At 42.9% G+C, this 18,850-nt stretch overlaps 1 protein-coding gene across 1 annotated transcript in view; it reads right to left on the reverse strand.

The window, feature by feature from the left end:
- The window catches only part of DAAM1 (dishevelled associated activator of morphogenesis 1), a 159,535-nt gene that overhangs the window by 33,295 nt on the left and 107,390 nt on the right, over positions 1-18,850 (reverse strand). Inside the window, 2 exon segments of the mRNA XM_042469934.1 lie at positions 17,973-18,004; positions 18,007-18,079. Of these exon segments, the coding sequence (XP_042325868.1) occupies positions 17,973-18,004; positions 18,007-18,079 (105 nt within the window).

Below are 18,850 nucleotides of genomic sequence, written 5' to 3' on the forward strand. Positions count from 1 at the left end.
AGGGAATATAGAACCAGACTCAAAACAGTTAAGTCACAGCTGTTGTCTTCTCCCTCCAGTTTCAGTATGAAACTGCCAACTAATGAAAATTAATCCTTGGCAGCCCCATCTTCAGCACACTTGACTTTCAACCTGGCAGATAAGCTAAGGTCTTGCTGACCTTGGCAGATGTTAGAGGGTTTGAGTAACAGACAAGCAGTTTTGCTGGTCTTCTAGATACAAAAGCTGCACACAACATGATGTGCCCAAGCATACTGTTGGAAAAAGTACTTTTGGGGTGCCAACTCTCGGAATTCTCAGTGGTTATGTTGGCCGGACAGTTCTGGGAATTGTTGAACTAATACTTAAGTACTCCAAAGGAACAAATTCCTATCTGATCTTGGAAGCTAAACAGTGTCAGGCCTGGTAGTATTTAGAAAAGAGACCACCAGGTAATGTAGGCTATATTCAGAAGAAGGCAATGGCAAACCATCTCTTGAGTATTCCTTGCCCAAGAAAACCCTATTACATGGTTCCCTTCAGTCAAGAGCCAACTTGAAGGCACTTAACAACCAAGGCCCATTTCAGGCTCTCTAGAGCTGGCATGTTTATGTATCTAAGGCAGAAAATCCAAGTGGCATTTTTCTGCCAATGGTTTGCTGCTGTGTGATGTTATGAAACCTGTAAAGATGATTTGTATTCCCATGTTTAGGAGGGTTTAGGAAGTGAGAGGGGTGGAGAACTATAGGTAGGTTTCCACACAAATGTTTTGTGTTAAGGTGAATTTGTTAGCAGTGCATTATAATAAAAGGAAAACTGCCATTTCAAGTGTTTATGCATGGAAAACTAAACTAAAACTAAATAATGTTGTGGTTTCTCCACCTATGGTACAGGTTGAATCTCTCTTATTGGAATTCCAAAAATCAAAATATTTCAAAAACCAAAACTTTTTGCATGGGTGGCTAAGATGGTGACACCGTTGCTTTCTGATGGCTCAATGCACACAAACTTTGTTTCATGCACAAAATGATTAAAAATATTATGTATAAAATTACCTCCAGACTATGTGCATCAGGTATACATGAAACACAAATGAATTTTGTGTTTAGACTTGGGTCCCATCTCCAAGATTTCTCATTATGTAGGCATATGATTTTTATGCTGTTGTATTTTAAATTGTGGATTATGGATTGTATTATTATTTTACTATGTTTTATTTTGATTGTAACCCACCACGATATTATCATTATCATCATCATCATCATCATCATCATCATCATCATCATCATCATCATCATCAAATACAGGTATTCTACAATCAAAAACACTTCAAAATCCCAAACACCTCTGGTCCCAAGCATATCAAATAAGGGACACTCAACCTGTACCGAACTTCTGGGGAGAATTACCACTGCATCCATATTTATATAATTTTTTTTATAGCAGTGCGATGAGTCGAATGCTCATTCATTTAAAACTCATTATATGGGATTCTAAGAGGGCCAGCAAAATCAACGAAAAAAAAACCCAGTTATTCAACCACTAGTCAGTTTAGATTTTGTCCTATACACAGGAATTTTAAAAAATGACAAGTTGTTTGAAGGATAAACAATCATGACAGAAAAAATATGAAGAACAAAACCAAAAACCCCCCCCCCCCCCAACCCAGTGGTTTTCTATAGCATTTTACAGGACCTCGGACCTTATTTAGAGTGACCTATTTCTTTTGTGGTATCGCAAAATTGGACCAGAGGATCACTGCACAGGGCTTATTCAAATAATGCCTGCATCTAAAAACAGAACAATCCTTAAGGGTGGGAGGTGAGGAGGCAGTTTGTCTACCTTATTTCCAGAAAATATTTGCTTGTTTAAGCTTCTCTCCTACTGAAAACAGTGTGGCTTTGTCACAGGCCGAGGACATGCCAGGTCTTGAGGTGGCTTTCAATACAGAGGTCATGCCAGAACATACTCCAGATTGAGGCCTGCCAGTGGTGGAAATGCTCAACTGAAACTTCAGTTCTTGCTTACAAAAATTTCCCAATTGGAAGATTTCTGGAGGGCAAATGTGATGCCTTGTCACAGAATTTCTGGAGAGCCTCCTCTGTTGTCGCCTATCTTGCTCAATCTGCATTTTGTAGGGATTAAGACTGCTCTCCAAATTTAATAGGATTATATATGTAGTGAACACTTGGGTTGAAATCTTATATCCCTCCCAGTCTTGTTATGTGAACGAAGGTGGCACTGGCAGAACTAAGGGGGAGGAGGAGGCGTCAGATGCAAGAACTGCAGGAAAGCAATGGTGACAGGAGGAGGAAATGGCCAGCTCTGATCTACCTATTTCATTAATGTCTGGCTTTGGGGGTTCCTTGGAGGCAAACCCCATGGAAGGAGCAATGTGGAAAATCACCTGGGCATGAGTTCAGAGGCTACCAAATCACTCATGGAACAGTCTGCTTTGCAAGTGGTTGATCACAATAGGATGCTGGTGTTTGTTCCCAAACTATTAAATTATAAAAGTAAATGTTAATTTCTGGGGTATGAAATGGGTCCTAGAACAGATCGAGCCAGAATTCTATCTGGAAGCCAGGATGACTAAATTTAGGTTGTTGTACTTTGGCCACATCATGAAAAATAATGACTCATTAGAAAAGACATTGATGCTGGGAAAGGTAGAGGGCAGTAGAAAACGAGGAAGACCACAAGCCAGATGGATGGATTCAATCAGGGAAGCCACAGATCTAAGCCTATTGGATCTGCACAGAGTTGAGGACAGGGAATCTTGGGCATATCTCCTCCACAGCTAACAACTAACAGCAGCTAATAGGAACAACTTGAAAGTATACTTTGGATGCGAGGAGGCACTTAGATTTAGGTATGAAATTCACAGGGTCACCATAAGTCGACAGGTGACTTGAAGGTGCACGCGTGCACACACACACCTGTGCAACAGGAAGATGACCTTACACTTTTAGTGGTATGTTGTTTGCTAAATTATATTTATCAAAATTTTAGATTAATGGACAATAGGAGAAAATGGACTTTTGCTCCACAGGACGGAAACACTGGGCAGAAATGGATTGACACAATAACCCCCTTGTTGACAACTCTGATATATTTATAGTATGAATCCAGCTGGGGTTCTTTGCAAATAACTAAGCCCTGTTGCTTTTATATGGGACATTAGTTATAACTTTAGCTAGACTGGAGTTGCTGTTTCCATCAGCCAAGTGTGTTGTTGTTATATGCCTTCAAGTCTACTCCGACCCTATCAATATTCAAATGAGATTTGCCCTTGCCTTCCTCAGAGGCTGAGAGAGCCCAAGGTCACCCAGTGGATTTCCATGGCTGAGCATGGATTCGAACCCCACTCTCCTAGAATCCTAGTACAACACTTAAACCATTACAGCATGCTGGTTCTACTAGCCAAGTGGATATGTTAAAAAAGAGACAGTAAGAAAAATGCATTCACGTGAAATCTTAATATGTAAATCTTCTCTCTTCTTTTGGCTCGTGTGTTTCAATTTTTAGCTTGTGAACTTTGGAGATTAGAGACCTGTTTCTGACTTGACTCTAATCTTGTAGCTGAAGTGGACTTTAATTACATCATTATTTTAAATGCCATAGAAGATGGATGTTAGCTCTTTCCTTATTTCTCATTAGTGGATGGTTTGGGGGCAGAATACTTTGCATCCACCCAAATATACCAGACCCTGAAGGGAAAAGAAAGAGATGCTCAGACAGCAGGCCAAAGTGTGTCAGCAAAATGCTTCAAGTGCTGTGGAAATTGCTCATAAATTCAGTTCTGCAGAGACGGGCCTCTATGCACACAGCTATCTAGCTGAAGGTTTTATTGCCTTAACTATGTCAGAAGGGAGCATCTTCAAATATCTGAATGGAAGGCAATGTAATGAATATGGGATATGCTTGGCAACACCGAGACCATTTAGAAAGCCCTCCGTTTGCAATAAAATAAGAATGCTACACACTAGGATCCCCCTTTGTCCCCATTCCAAGTAATGCAGATCTAGGAACTGCAATCAAACAGAACTGTTGATCTTTCAAAGACAGTACTTTTATGCCTGGAATCCAAGCTGAGACAAAGACTGCACAACCCCAGTTGTGTGACAAACTGTAGAAATTCCACACTCTCACAAGGGAGCATCCCAGAGCTCCTCGTGCAAGTAGTTCCCACAGCTGTGCAGATGTTAGGTGTTGCAGTGGAGCTGGATGATGTGCAAGGCATGCACCTGAGCATAGATGGCTCTACTCCGTCTTGTGCATCTTATGAGTGTTAATTTGGATCTTGGCCTTAATTTTGAAACCATCTTTATTTATTTTATTTATTTCCCATGGAACCCAAGGGGATTATTTACTGTGCCAGATTTTTACTAGTAGTACTACTTAGTAAAGGTTTTTAAAACAGAAAAAGAATGGCCTGAGGCGTGTCGTGTTGTTTTAAAGTGTATTTTTAAGCGCCTTTATCTTTTTTTTACAGTATTTTATTCTTTTAATGAGTTATCTGTTTTAATATAGTAATAGTTCAATTCTATTTTAATATTTACCTTTGTATGTTTTAAATTGTACTGTTTTTTTAAAAAAAATGTAAGCTGCTCCAAGTCTCAATTTTGGAAAAAAGTGGAATATAATAGATGATGATGATGATGATGATGATGATGATGATGATGACAACAACAACAACACCACAAATACATCCTGGCCCAGAAGTGAGGGGGAGTATAAGGCTCAGGTAGACACATTTAGAAGACCAGCAGCTCTCTTACTGATAAGTAATTATTAATGTTAAAACCATTTTATTAACTTTTCCTTCCACTCTTGGAGATTTGTAAGCCCCTGAGCTGGCCATAGCTTAGGAAATGCCTCTTCTCAACGCTGAAGGATGCAGGGAAGAGACCTTGCTAAAGGTCCCCTCGGTTTGGAAAACTGGCCCTACAGTAGCACACTTGTAAGGTCTTTTCTGTGGTGACTCTACCACTGGGAACCCACTCAACCCAGAGATCTGCTTCTTTCACAGAGATCACAATTGATTCATGCTTTCTTTTCCATGTGCTTTAGTTTCATATCCAAAGAGGGTAGGGGGATGTTCTGTCAATGCAGGGAGAGAATGCTCCATCTTCCCCTTCAGATATGGCCAGGAAGAGCAAGTAAGCCAAAGTGTCCCTTGATCCAGTTCTTCTAGTACTTTATACCAATAGCATACAGCCTGCATTTTAAAGGATTTGCAAGTTTCAGGCACCTTTGAGACTAACTGAAATAAAGAAGTTGGTAGAACAAACTTTTGTAGACTCAAGTCTATGAAAGCTCATGCTACCAACTTCTTTCTTTCAGTTAGTCTCAAAGATGCCACAAGATCCCTTTGCATATGTATTTTTCAGACTAACACGGCTATATCTTTGAATTCTACCAAACTTTAGGCATGGTTCTTACTCAGCGGTTGAGTTATGAATACTATTGTGTTTTAGATTTGTGTTTTAGACTTGTATTAATGTGTTTTACATTCTTTAATTATTATTACTTTTACTTAATTCTGATGGCTTTTTTAAAAATACAGCACAATCACTTCAAAGTTAGGCATTTTCCAGCCCCATTGGTTTTCACAAGAGAAAATTAAGCAGTTGCCTTCTGAGAATGACTAGACTTGGAAATGCTTCAGTCTGAGTGAAGTAAGCACACAATTTTATAAGAAATGCACAGTTTTGAACAATTTGAGTATGGGGTGGTCCATGTTAGTCAAAAATGTACCGGTATGCATCCTTGATTTGATGATGTTCTCGTTTTTGAATTTATTACTGTCTGTTATTGTATTGAACAGACGCTCTCACACGCTCTCAGGATAAACAGGTTGCCCTTACAATCTTGGGCATAACATTATAATGGGAGCTGTTGTTTATATCAATAAAAAACAATGCAAGGTCCAAAGAGCCCTGTTGAAAGCAACAAAACTAAATAGGTGAAGCCTTTCTGCTATTTTTGTTTAAACAAAAGAAAACTGGTGGCAGTGTCAGGAATGCAAATATATTCTGAGTTTCAAAGTTATGCGGGAGAGCTGCTCTTTCCTTTCCTTTTGCTACATGGACACATTTTTGTGGAGAGATGATGGCAGAAGGCCAAATCCTACCATCAATGGCTCCCCCTTCTTCTTTGTAAATTAGCATGCAAGGATTTGTTTTCACAAGTGCAGTAGCCATTTTTCTGATGTTCATGGCATTCGGCCCTAGGCAAATATTTACAAATGCAGAATAAAGGATTAGTTTACTGGAGGCTAGCTGAAGACCTTTTTGCTGTCTCAGGCACAAAATTCCAAATGGGACATACCCAAATTAATTAACATGGCGCATGCTAGCTACTAGATGTTTTACCCAAGCCTACTTCAGCTTAATTAATTTGTAATTTATTTAAAACATTATTTGCTGTCCTTCAACAACACTTATAAGACTGTTTACCAAAGTTTGATAAAACAACAAGATCAAAATAAAAATACAGATGAAACTATTCAGTGGCATCTGCCCATTGGTGGAAACAACAGTGATGGAATCATAGAATTACGAGGGGCTGTAAAGGCAATCTAGACCAACCCTCTGCCATGCAGAAACACACAGCTAAAGCTCCCCAAAAAGATAGATATCCAGCCTCTTTAAATACTTCCAAAGAAGGCGAGGCCATGACTCTTTGAAGAAGTCTACTTCACTGACAAATAGCTCTTACAGTCAATAAGTTCTTCCCAATGTTTAGCTGGAATCTTTTTTCCTGTGATTTGAATCCAGTGGTTTGTGTTTTAGTCTTTGGAGCAGCAGAAAACAGCTCACTCCATCTTCTATGTGACATCCTTTCCGATATTTAAAGATGGCTTTCGTATCACCTCTCAGTCTTCTCTTCTTCAAGATACCCAAGGTTGCGTCTGCACTGGAGAAATAATGCAGTTTGACACTGCTTTAACTGCCATAGTGCTATGCCATGAAATCCTGTGATTTGTAGTTTCATAATGCACCAGAACTTTCTGAGAGAGAAGGCTAAATATCTCACAAAAGTACAAATTCCAGAATTCCATAGCTCTGAGCCATGGCAGTTAAAGCGGTGTCAAACCGCTTTATTTCTGGAGTGCAGATGCAGCCACAGTCCTTGTATGTCTTGATCCATACCTTTGATAATCTTGTGGCACCTATGAGACTAACTGAAAGAAAGAAATCACTAGCATGAGCTTTTGTAGACTAAAGTCTACACATCCTCAGAAGCTTTTGGAAATAGAATTTAATCTATGAAAGCTCATGCTGCCAACTTCTTTTTTTCAGTTAGTCTCAAAGGTGCTACAAATTCTCTCTACATACTGATTCTACAGAGTAACACGGCTATCTGTTTAAATCTGATCGTCTTGGTCATCTTTCTCAGGGTAGATTCCAGCTTATCAATATCATTCTTGAACTGTGATGCCCATAACTGGTGGCAGTGTTTCAGTATGATTTCTGCTCCTGCTGCATCCCCTGAGGGGCTATCCAAGGTGACAAATCCATTTTGTGTAGAGGGTTCAGTCCTGTAGATAGTTTCTTTAATGTCTAAAGACTATAACGCTGAGTGGATTGACATGGAAGCCATCAGCTGTCACAGTGGCTCCCACAGTCTCCTAAATTTGCTCTGGTGGACAATGCATGGATCCATCTGAACAGAAGTAATTGTTCTCAGAGGGGCGGGATACAAATAAAATAATAAAATATAATAATAATAATAATAATATAATAATAATTATTATTATTGCATTCTCTTCTAAGTGTTAAATGAGTATTCATAGTAGCAGACTTTAATGTCCGTTACAGACAGGCAAAAAGTACATACTAGATACGTACTAGGGTTAGGAAAGGGTGTCCTTCCAGACACCCAACCCTAGTACGTACCTAGTACGTACAAAATGGCGGCACCCATTCTACATGGGCACTGCCATTGGAACGTCACGACTGCACCGCCTCCAAACAGAGCGACGCGGAATTGATGTCCTGGCGCCACACGAGGTGCCTGGGGCACCTTTCCGCAGCACTGGAGGAGCTCTGAAACAGAGTTCCTTCCAGGTTTATGTCGCTGGCGCAGCCTTTACACGGCTGCGCCAGCGACACAAATGAGAAAGGGGCCAAGCGTCCCCTTTCTCTCTTCGTTCCCGCCGCTTGGGTGTCCTTGGGTCTTGAAGCGCCAAGGATTCCCCTTTCCAGGCCATGGGGAAGCGGCTGGAAAGCGGCGGATCGGGCCTCAGAGGCTGCCGCGTGGCAGGCTGAGGCCCCGATCCGGCGGGGAAAGGAGCAGGAACAGGCCGCCCCAAAGGGCGGTCTGTAAACCGCCCTTTTAGTCTTTTATGTTGCTTGGTTTAAAGATCTTCTGTTTGTAAGAGTATATTGCCCTACATTTCCTTTTAATCTGCTTTGGATCCCATGCTGGGAAAAAGATGGCATATAAACGGAAGAACGAATCAATTAATTAATGATATAGGGTGGAAAGCCTGTGCTCCTCCAGATGATACTGGATTACAACTCCTAACACGCCAGACATCTGGCCATCCTTTTTGGACTGATGGGAACGGGAGTCCAGATCCAGAAACACCCGAAGGCCAAATTCACCCTGACATTGAGACCAAAGAGAATTACTAGGATTATTTTCAGTGGGGCTGGCACTGTAGAATCTCCTGTGATTGTGTCTGATGGTCAAATTTGTGTTTCCAACTATCTGACTTCTTGACACTGAAATCCTTCAACTAATCATATGCTTGGTCTCAGGGCATTGTAGGGACACAATGACATTTAACACATTGTAAATGCACATTCTTTTTGGGTACAATTATTATATTACTAAGGAGAATGAAGAAAGCCTGATATTTCTATGGTTCCACCTAATTTGATGCCAAAGCAAGTGCCAAATATTTTGACTGAAGAGACTATCAAAAGCACTATTTTAAAGGTTAACTTTCTGCTGTAGGCGTCAATGACACATTCATTTGCAACAGGAACTGAACGCTCTGTGTGTGTGCTGCGGTATTTAAATTGTTACTATCTCCTTAAATATTTCAGTTTAAATTATTGGGAATTTAAGCTCTCAAAGCAACCCAATACATTAGCATTCAGATCAGTACTGGAATACTGCCAAAGTCCAATGGTAAAAAAGCTACTTGCACAAACCCAACGCTGAAATAAAGTGAGCTGTGCATACAAACTGAGCAGTATCCTTGGCAAGCAGGACAGGAAGGAGGGCAGGGCTCCTTCACAGGTGACAAACTCCTGTAGAAGGTGCTGCTGTGTTGGAAGTAGCAGACGACTTGCTTATTCTTTGAATATACGTGAAAATCTACTGCTATGTACACTGATACGAAGGGAGCATTAGCTGGACCTCCCCAAAGAGCAAATAGCAGCACAAATCACATTCTTTGTGCATGCAGGATTATGTTAAGTGTTGGAATTGTCATGCCCTGCTCCAGGATCCTGGCATTCATCTGAGTCTGAAGGCTCTGATGAGAGTCTGAGAGCTCAGGGGACATTCCAGGCTGCAGCCACAACCCCAGGAGGAGAGCTTGCAGCTAGCACAGCAGTGGAGTTCCCTGCAGACAAACCTCCAATGAGAGCCAGAGCTACCGGTGCCTACCCCCACAGAGACACCATGAAAGAGAAGACATAGGCACTCTCAGTGTTTAATAGGGAGCACTATGAGACCCAGATAGGCAATAAATATCTCACACCTCCCTTGGCCCAGTATGGCTGACAACCATCTTTTTCCTTGGGAGAAAGCCACACTGGTGCCTTGTTCCTTGACTGACTGCCTGTTGCCTTGAACTCTGCCTGGACTTTGACTATTTTTTCGGAAGATCCTTTGGACTGCTTTCCTGGACTGAATACGGACTCGTGAAGGACCTAGACTGGACTAGACTACCATTGCTTTTCTACAGATGCCTTGGTGAACTGGACTCTGCTTAAAACCTTCACAACGCTGAGGTTTTGTGTTGGGAGTTTGGCTAGTTTCCCAAGGCAAAACAGGACAGGAATAGGATTCTGGAGAACAGCTGTTCTTCCACCCTCCGGGGGCGGAGCCACATGCCGGGGGCAGAGCTTCCACCTCCAGGCCAGCCTCCTCCTCTTTGCCGGCCCCTGACGGGGCCCCAGGCCCTGTCAGAGGCCGAAAAGAGCTGGCAGGGTCCCCGCACGTTGCTGGAGGCCTCCCCCTCTTTGCCGGCCCCTGACGGGGTCCCAGGCCCCGTCAGAGACCAGCAAAAAAGCCGGCGGGGGCGCCCAGCGCTGGAGGCCTCCCCTCTTTGCCTCTTGGAGCCCCCCGGCCACCGCAACGGGCCCCCAGAGGCCCCCCCGCCGCCGGAGCCCTGTTCAAGCTGGCCTCCTAGCGGCCAGGGTCGCACGAGACTTCGCCTCTAGGCCGCTGCCATTTTGTTTCTCAAAATAATAATAATAATAATAATAATAAAATTTATTTCTATACCGCTATTCCAGTGATCACAGCGGTGTACATCAAGAGTAAGACAATTACAACATCAGCATGACAATAATACAAGTTAACAATTAGAACAGTAAAAACTAACAACACCCATACAAGTGGCTTGTATAATGGAATACACAAAACATTGCCAAGGGGAAGAGAATGACCACAAGGCTCATGGGGGAAAGCCTGGCGGAACAAAAATGTCTTCAAGTTCTTCTTGAAAGCATCGAGGGAGGTGGAGTACGGAGCTAATTGGGGAGGGGAGTTCCAGAGCTGAGGGGCTGAAATAGCTGGAAAGGTCGCGCGAGACTTCACCTCCATTTTGAGAAATAAATGCGGGCTCCGGGAGCAGCGAAAAACCGCAATCAGCGGTGGCGGCGCAGAGTGAGCAGGGCTGCCGAAAGGCCTCCGCGGGCCACATCTAGCCAACCCCTGCTCTAACCTCAAAGAAAGGCAGCACCAACCCTCCTCTGAATAAAACGTTAAGCCAACATGGTGTATTGTTTGAGTGCTGGGCGAAGATTCTGGGAGACAAGGTTGCATCCCCTCTTGGTCATGGAAACCCACTGGGTGACCCGGGCAAGTCACATTCTCTCTCATCCTAAGAGGAAGGCAATGCACACCCCTCTGAACAAATTTTGCCAGAAAACTCCATGATAGCATCACCTAAGAGTCCCATGAGTCGGAAATTACTTGAAGGCATACAACAACTGGTTATTGTAGGAATTTTATACTGGGGGGGGGGGACTCCCATTTCACACTAGCTATTTTAGATTCCTTGACCCTATGGATATAGCCTCTGATTATCAGTTGGAAGGGGTGGGAGGGACCTCACTGAACGCATAAGGATGGGAACTTTTGAGAGGTATTCATGTTAGATCATTGTAGCAAAAACAGTGAAGAATCTTTGCGGCACCTTAATGACCAATATATTTATATTGGCTTGAACTGTTATTAGCTGTAATATCCTCCATTAGAACATGAAATATTGTCCGGAGTTACATGTATGTGGATGTATCTGTCTTTGTGTGTGTGTATTTGAGGTGTGCACAGATGATTTTTCAAGCACCAAATACGCTTTAGACAATCTGCTCCCGCTCAAAAAGCTGGCCATTACTTGTTTAATACTTACATTTGTTATTATGGCTACCAAAACACAATATTTGAATAATATGCAGAGACTTTTGCGAACTGGCTTCTTCTAACTGCTTTGAATGAAAATAAACTCATCGAAGATGAAGAGTAAAGACAGAATGTGTACAGTTTACTTTTATTCAGAGAAACTGAAAGAGACAAAAACCATATGATGTTTGCCATAATATTAAGTATATTTGTTTTGTTTGGTAATTCTATAAGTATAAAAAGGAAGAAGATGGGGGGGGGGGGGAAGAAAGTGAAGACGCACCTTTAAGACTAACAAGTTTTTATTTTCATGGATATAAACCCCTTCTATGGATGCAATACAGAGTATGTGTCTGTACACAGACATATATGTGAGGTTAGTATCCATGATAGTGAGAGAACTCCCAGATACTTATTTTAGTGCACATGAAGATTTCCTTGAGGTTTGATAGTGTTTTCCCAGTTTTTAAAAATAGAAACATAGGCGGGATCAAATTCATGACATGCTGGGTTGACAATCAGGAAGCAGCAATTAGCAAATTTATGCGTATCTAAATACCAAAGGAAAGGTGTGATTTCTGTTAATTTAGCCATGCGTTTTCATACTGCCCACACCGCTCACATGAAAGGCCCACATCCCAAAATATGTTCAGTCTATATAAAAAGAAAAGCTTCTCTAACCCTCAAATAGGTGACAACCCTTATACAAGGGACACCTGGCAACCCTAATCCAGGACAAAAAGTTAAATTTCCTTCTATCTAGCCCCTTTCCATCCACGCTGGTTAGATGATATACCCTTGAACAGAAACATAGTTCTAGCTTCAGTCTTTGGATGTCAGTTTAAAGGATCTCTGAGCTAAGAAATACTTTTGCCCAAAGCTCTAGAGAGCTGCTAGAGCCCCTCAAAGCACACACTATTTGGTCAGACTGACTCAAGCAGCTTCATATTTTTTGAACCTAGTCTTTGCTGAAAGCTCCTCCTTCACGGTTTGATGTGTCTGGCTGATTGTATCACAAGTCTCAGGGGAGATGAAGACAAAAGTGATTCTGGCCAAAGCTGGTTCATACACTGGTGCCTCAATAACTCTTGGACACCTGACTTTGTTCTTAAACTGGAGGCCATCCCTCTCCCAGATTAGCAAAGGAGAGAATTAAATTGGCCCTTCGAAAGGGTTTACTAACTGACGTTTTCTCCTTCCTTTGAAGAGCGTCTGAGTCTACGCTTTGGAACTCCAAGGGATTACCCAGCAGACCAACAAAGCTGATTATCCATAGCATCAGAAATCCCACACCCTCATGCTCTGCCACTTGGCTTACCCACTATCTTTTACACACACACACACACACACCCACAACAACCCACACTTCTCTCTCTCTCTCTCACACACACACACACACACACACACACACACCTATTCTCTCTCTCCTCTCTCTCTCTCTCTCTCACACACACACACACACACAACACAGACACCACTTTGTTTCCTACACTTCAGATACTAGACATACTTTCTCATTTTAAAAAATCCAATAAAAATGTTCAATTTCCACCAAAATTTATTCCACCAATTTGTGCCTTATCTCTCAAGAAAAACAAGCAGCTCACAATTGCTCTTTAGTGTTAGTGATGCTTCCCATGAGGACAAGCTCCTAGAGAAATATCCGGGCATCTCTTTGTGGTACAATGGAGACTTCTGAAAATATCTTATTGCTATTTTGCATATAGTAAGAGGGACATAACAACTGGGCTTACTAGGCATGCATTCTGACTGTGTGGGAAAACCTCTGTGGACTGAAGGGGTGGCATGCATTGAACTGAACTCAGAAGAGGTAGTCATGTGCAGTCTAATTCACACTTTACCCAGGAAAAAGCACTGTAGTATGCACAAGGGAAACAGGTATAAAACTGTGGCATGGAGGCACACTGCAAATGACTCCAGGGAGCCTTGACAGATTATGCCTCCTTTTGTTGCATTTACTAGCTGGCATCCTTGGTATACATACCTACAAGCCACCTGATTTGGCAGGGACATTCCCAATTAATCCCACTTTCCAATTTCCCTTTAAACTGTTCCAGTTTTTCTCTACTCCTCCTGTCCCTCTTTGTCTTCAGCTTACTTCACGGCTGCAAACTGAGTTCCATCAACCCAGTGGGTGGACAGAACAGGAGAAAGAGAATCTTGCCTTTCCTGGTAGGCTTAGGCAAAGCAAACTGCTGCAGTCTCCCTGAATTTGTCAGTACTTATTATTGGGAACATTTGTCATCTTGACTATATTCTGTTTGTTGCATCCCAGTTTTGTTTTGTTTTGTTTTGTGAAATGCTAGAAGGTAGAAGATGTGTATAGGCTTCAAATGCAGCCTTAAGGAGAACTAAATAAGTCTCCTCATCAGCAATGAATGTCTGCAAATGAAGCAAGAAGTGTGGCATTTTTCTTTCAAAAATAATACATTTTTAAAAAAAACCACCAAAAGCATTTCACGTAAGATATGTATAAAGACTATACAATACAATCACTGAAATGCTATGTACTATATATAGCAAAGTATGGTGTGTGTGTGTGTGTGTGGGCGATCTGCAAGAGAGGGACACAAGCGAGCCCATGTGAAAGAGAAAAATATCTCACATTTTTGTGTCACACACAAAAATGTCTACACAGATCATAGTGTTTTCCACATAGGAGGGCTTTCCCTATAGGAAAATACATATATTTACCTCTGTATATTTTCCTCTATCTAACAGTGTTCCCAACTTTTGGTCCTCCAGATGTTTTGGACTTCAGATTCCATAATTCCTGACTGTCGGTCAAGTTGGATATGGTCCGGTGGGATCTGACATCCAAAGCAAATGGGGACCAAATGTTGAGAAGATTGCTGTATAATGAATGAAAAAATGGATGGCTGAGCTAAACTCAAATAGGTATTTACTTAATTTGAATTGATGGTGCAATTTCTAACTAGAAAGGAAGAGAGGCAATCAGGTACCACTTTGAAGACAACATGAATCAGAACAATACACGAGTTGGAGAGAGACCACAAGGGTCATTCATTCCAACCACCCACGACGCAGAAAGATGGAATCAAAGCACTCCTGACAGATGGCCATCCAGACACTGAAAACCTCCAGAGAAGAAGAACCTCCACCACACTCTGAGGGAGTGTGTTCCACTGTTGAACAGCTCTTACTGTCAGTAAGTTCCTCCTAATGTTTAGGTGAAATCTAACATTTAGGAGGCAGTGATCAAGGCTTCTACCCAGATCCCTCCCGGAGGTGGCGGACCTATTAGAATGGTCCACCCACGAGGGCTGATGGAACCCAAAAGGTTCCAGGAAGCCCTAGAGGGGCTTATGGATGGAAATGGCGGCGATTCTGTTGATGTCTTGACCGGCATCTGGGATGCCGGTCTTCTTCTAAGGCTATACACAGTATCGCTCCCAAGCGCCCTCTCAGGCCTGCTTCCAAACGAAAGCCCTGGTATACGGAAGATCTCCGGCGGGAAGCGGTCCTGCGACGGCTAGAGCACCGTGGCGGAAACACCAGCGCTTATCTGACAAGACTCTCCTAGTCCACTTTTGAAGGACTATGGAGAGGCGATTCGTGCAGCTAAGAACTCGTTCTATGCTGCACGTGTCGCGTCCGCGGAGTCGCGTCCACGAGTTGTTCAGGGTAGTGGGGAGCTTACTCAGCTCCCTCCTGCCCTGAACCAGATCCTTGAACCTTCTAAGGCCTGCTGCGACCAATTTAACAACTTCTTTCGCGGATAAAATCTCTCAGATAGCGAAGGTCTTGAGGCCAGCCTTAGAGCAGAACCTAGAGTAGAGTATCCAGGGCATCCGTGAACTGGGTTAGGCTGGATCAGTTTTGAGTCTGTCAGTACCGAGGATGTGGACAAGATCCTTGAAGTGTTAGGAAGACAACAGCTCTCTCGATCCCTGTCCTCAGCGGCACAGGGGGGCCCATGTAACTTTATTGCAGCAGATTAGTAAACACCTCATTGAGGGATGGGCAATTTCCAACAAATCTGAATTGGCCATAGTAAAACCTTTATTAAAAAGCCCTCCCTCGACCCCCTGTTGCCAATAATTATCGGCCAATCTCGCTATTGCCATTTCTGGGGAAGGTGATGAGCGGGCAGTTGCAATCCAACTTCAATGATCTTGGATGAAGCGGAATATCTAGACCCATTTCAAACCGGCTTTCGGGCGGGTTACGGGGTTGAGACTGCTATGGTCGCCTTGGTCGATGATCTCCGTCTGGGCATGGACTGGGATGCGTGTCCCTGTTAGTGTTCTTGGACATCTCAGCGGCTTTCGATACATAGACCATGGTATCCTTCTGGGCGCCTGGCGAGTGGGAATCGGGACTGCGCTCCAGTGGTTCCGATCCCCTTTCCGGGAGGTCCCAGATGGTGCAGCTGGGACGTGTGCTCCGATGAGAGGGCCCTTACATCTGGGGTCCCTCAAGGAGCCATTCTGTCTCCATGCTTTTCAACATTTACATGAAACCGCTGGGAGACATCATCCGAGACATGGGGTGCGGTTTTATCAGTACGCTGATGACACCCAAATAGTCTTCTCTATGTCTCCGACTGATGCAGTGACCGGGATTGGCGTCTCTCCTCTCGTGGCCTGTCTGGAGTCGGTAATGGCTGGATGAGGGACAACAGACTCAGCCTGAATCCAGAGAAGACGGAAGTACTGGTGAGAGGTTCCCCCGCCCGGGCTGGCGGTGGTTCCACCTGTCGAACGGAATCACACTTTCCGTGAAGGACTCTGTACGCAGCTTGGGGGTGCTCCTGGACTCGTCGCTCACCTTACATCTCAAGTGGATGCGACGGTCAGGGGCACCTGTTATCAGCTTTCGGCTGATACAGCAACTGCGTCCCTACCTCGACTGGGGAGACCTTGAAACTGTTGTACACGCCCTGGAACCTCTAGGTTGGATTTCTTGCAATGCGCTCTACATGGGGCAACCCTTGTACCATACGCGAAGCTGCAACTTGTGGCGAATATGGCAGCCCGTCTGGTCACTGGCACTGCCAGGGCCAGTCATATAACACCTGTCCTTAAGACTTACATTGGCTGCCTATTCGCTTCCGGGCGCAATACAAGGTGTTGGTAATCACCTATAAAGCCCTAAATGGCTTGGCCCAGGGTACCTGGAGGACCGCCCTCTCTCCGTACAATCCGCCCCGCGCACTTCGATCTTCAGGGCAGCTACTACTGCTAAGAGTTCCAGAGGTGAAATATAATTCCACCTCTAGGAGGGCTTTCCCATCTTAGCCCCAAACCTCTGGAACGCGCTGCCCTTCGAGCTCCCGCTCAGCCACCTCCCTACCCAATTTAGAAGGGGCTAAAAACCCATCTATTCGAACAAGCCTACCCTGACCAGTAATTCCCCCCCCCGCGTCAGCACGTAGGCCGCATGTTAATTTTATTGTTTTTATTGAATTGTTTTAATGTATATGTATGTATGTTATCAGATGCTGTTCACCGCCCTGATTTTCAGAAGGGCGGTATACAAATAAAATTTTTATTATATTATTATTATCTCTTTTCCTCTAGTTTGAATCTATTCTCTGGGTCCTATTCCTCTGAAGCAGAAAAACAAACTTGTTCCATGCTCAATATGATACCCCCAAATATCTAAGCAGGGCTTATATCATATTCTTGACTGTCTCTTCTTCAGGCTAAACATACCCAGCTCCCTAAGCCTCCCCACACAAGGCATGGTCCCAGGCCCTTCACCATTTTGGTCGCCCTCCTCTGGGCATGCTCCAGCATCTCAACATCCTTTTTGAACTGTGTGCCTGGAACTGGACACAATATTCCAGGTGACATCAGAATTCATTATGAACTGAATGATCAAAATTCATATATGAATTGGCTAGATTTGGAAAATATCAAGTCGGTTAACAAAAACTGCAATACTCTGTCTTCTTGTCTTCCTCTACTAATACCAACACATCTGAGATTAATTATGTTACAAATGGTTGTAGGACTGTGTGGTTTCATAAACAAATAATAATACAAGTGAAATAAATTATAAAAACACATTGATAAAATAAGAAGAAAATTATTCCCATGCAGCCACCTCAGCGTTAGTCTTTTTTTAGCCATTTCCAGTGATAGGTTACTCGCCTTCATTCCATTCCAAAAGCATGCTCAAACCGATAAAATGCACAGTCAGGTGGCGCCAAATTGCCACGACCTTCCTTATCAGGCCACAACCAACATTTGAAACGCCAGCACTGATGTATCTATGGGACATTCCACCAACTATGCCAACTTGACAAGACAAACGATGTTAACGTGTGAAATTAAAGATGATGAAAAGGTGCATTCCAATTTCCCCAAGGAAAGTAAATGGGCTTATCCATATCTTAGACACATGCATACCTGCTGTCTTTGGTAAGCAGAGAACGTTCTTCAAGGTCTTCAAGGTCTAACACCTTAAACACACGGGCATCATCAATACCAGTCCACACAGTACCTTCCACCTTGTTCTAGAGAGAAAATGGAAGTGGACGAAGATGGAAAAATGCCAATTTTTGCTATATTGCATATTTTCAGAGCATTTAAGTATAAGTTATGATATGTTTATGTATATAGGTTGAGTCTCCCTTATCTGAATTCAAAAACTCCAGAACACAAAAGTGTTTTTTGGGTGGCTGACACAGGGACACGTTGTTTTCTGATGGTTCAATACACACAAACTTTGCTCATGCACAAAAGTATTTAAAATATTATGTATAAAATTAGCCTCAGGACATTTATAAGGTGTATATGAAATATAAATAAATTCCTGTGTTTAGACTGGGTTCCATCTTCAAGATAGCTCATTATGTACATAATGCAAAACAGGTATTCCAAAACGCAGAAAAATCCGAAATCCAAAACATTTCTGGTCGCAAGCATTTTTGGATAGAGAAGATTCAACCTGTAGCAATTTTTATAAGATCACCCTTTTTTAAAAACAAAACACATGAAAATTGGTGTGTATAGAGCTGTCAGGAGTTGCAGATGCACCTCTCCTGCCATAAAGAATTGGGATGCTTAGTAGAACAAGGCAGACACATGGTGATTTCAACCACAGGTCAAGATAACTTAGAGAGGATGCATAATTCAAGCCTATTCAAGGTCATTCCTGTGGGAAGAAATTGGTTGTTAGAACAAAGAAGGGGCAGTATGGGAATGAAAAGGGCCAACTGTGTTTATTAATGGTAATGAATGGAGTTGAGTCCACCATGACTTTGAAACTGTGTGTATTTTAATTA

Source organism: Sceloporus undulatus, chromosome 1 (genome assembly GCF_019175285.1).
Source record: "Sceloporus undulatus isolate JIND9_A2432 ecotype Alabama chromosome 1, SceUnd_v1.1, whole genome shotgun sequence".
Lineage (NCBI taxonomy): Eukaryota > Metazoa > Chordata > Lepidosauria > Squamata > Phrynosomatidae > Sceloporus > Sceloporus undulatus.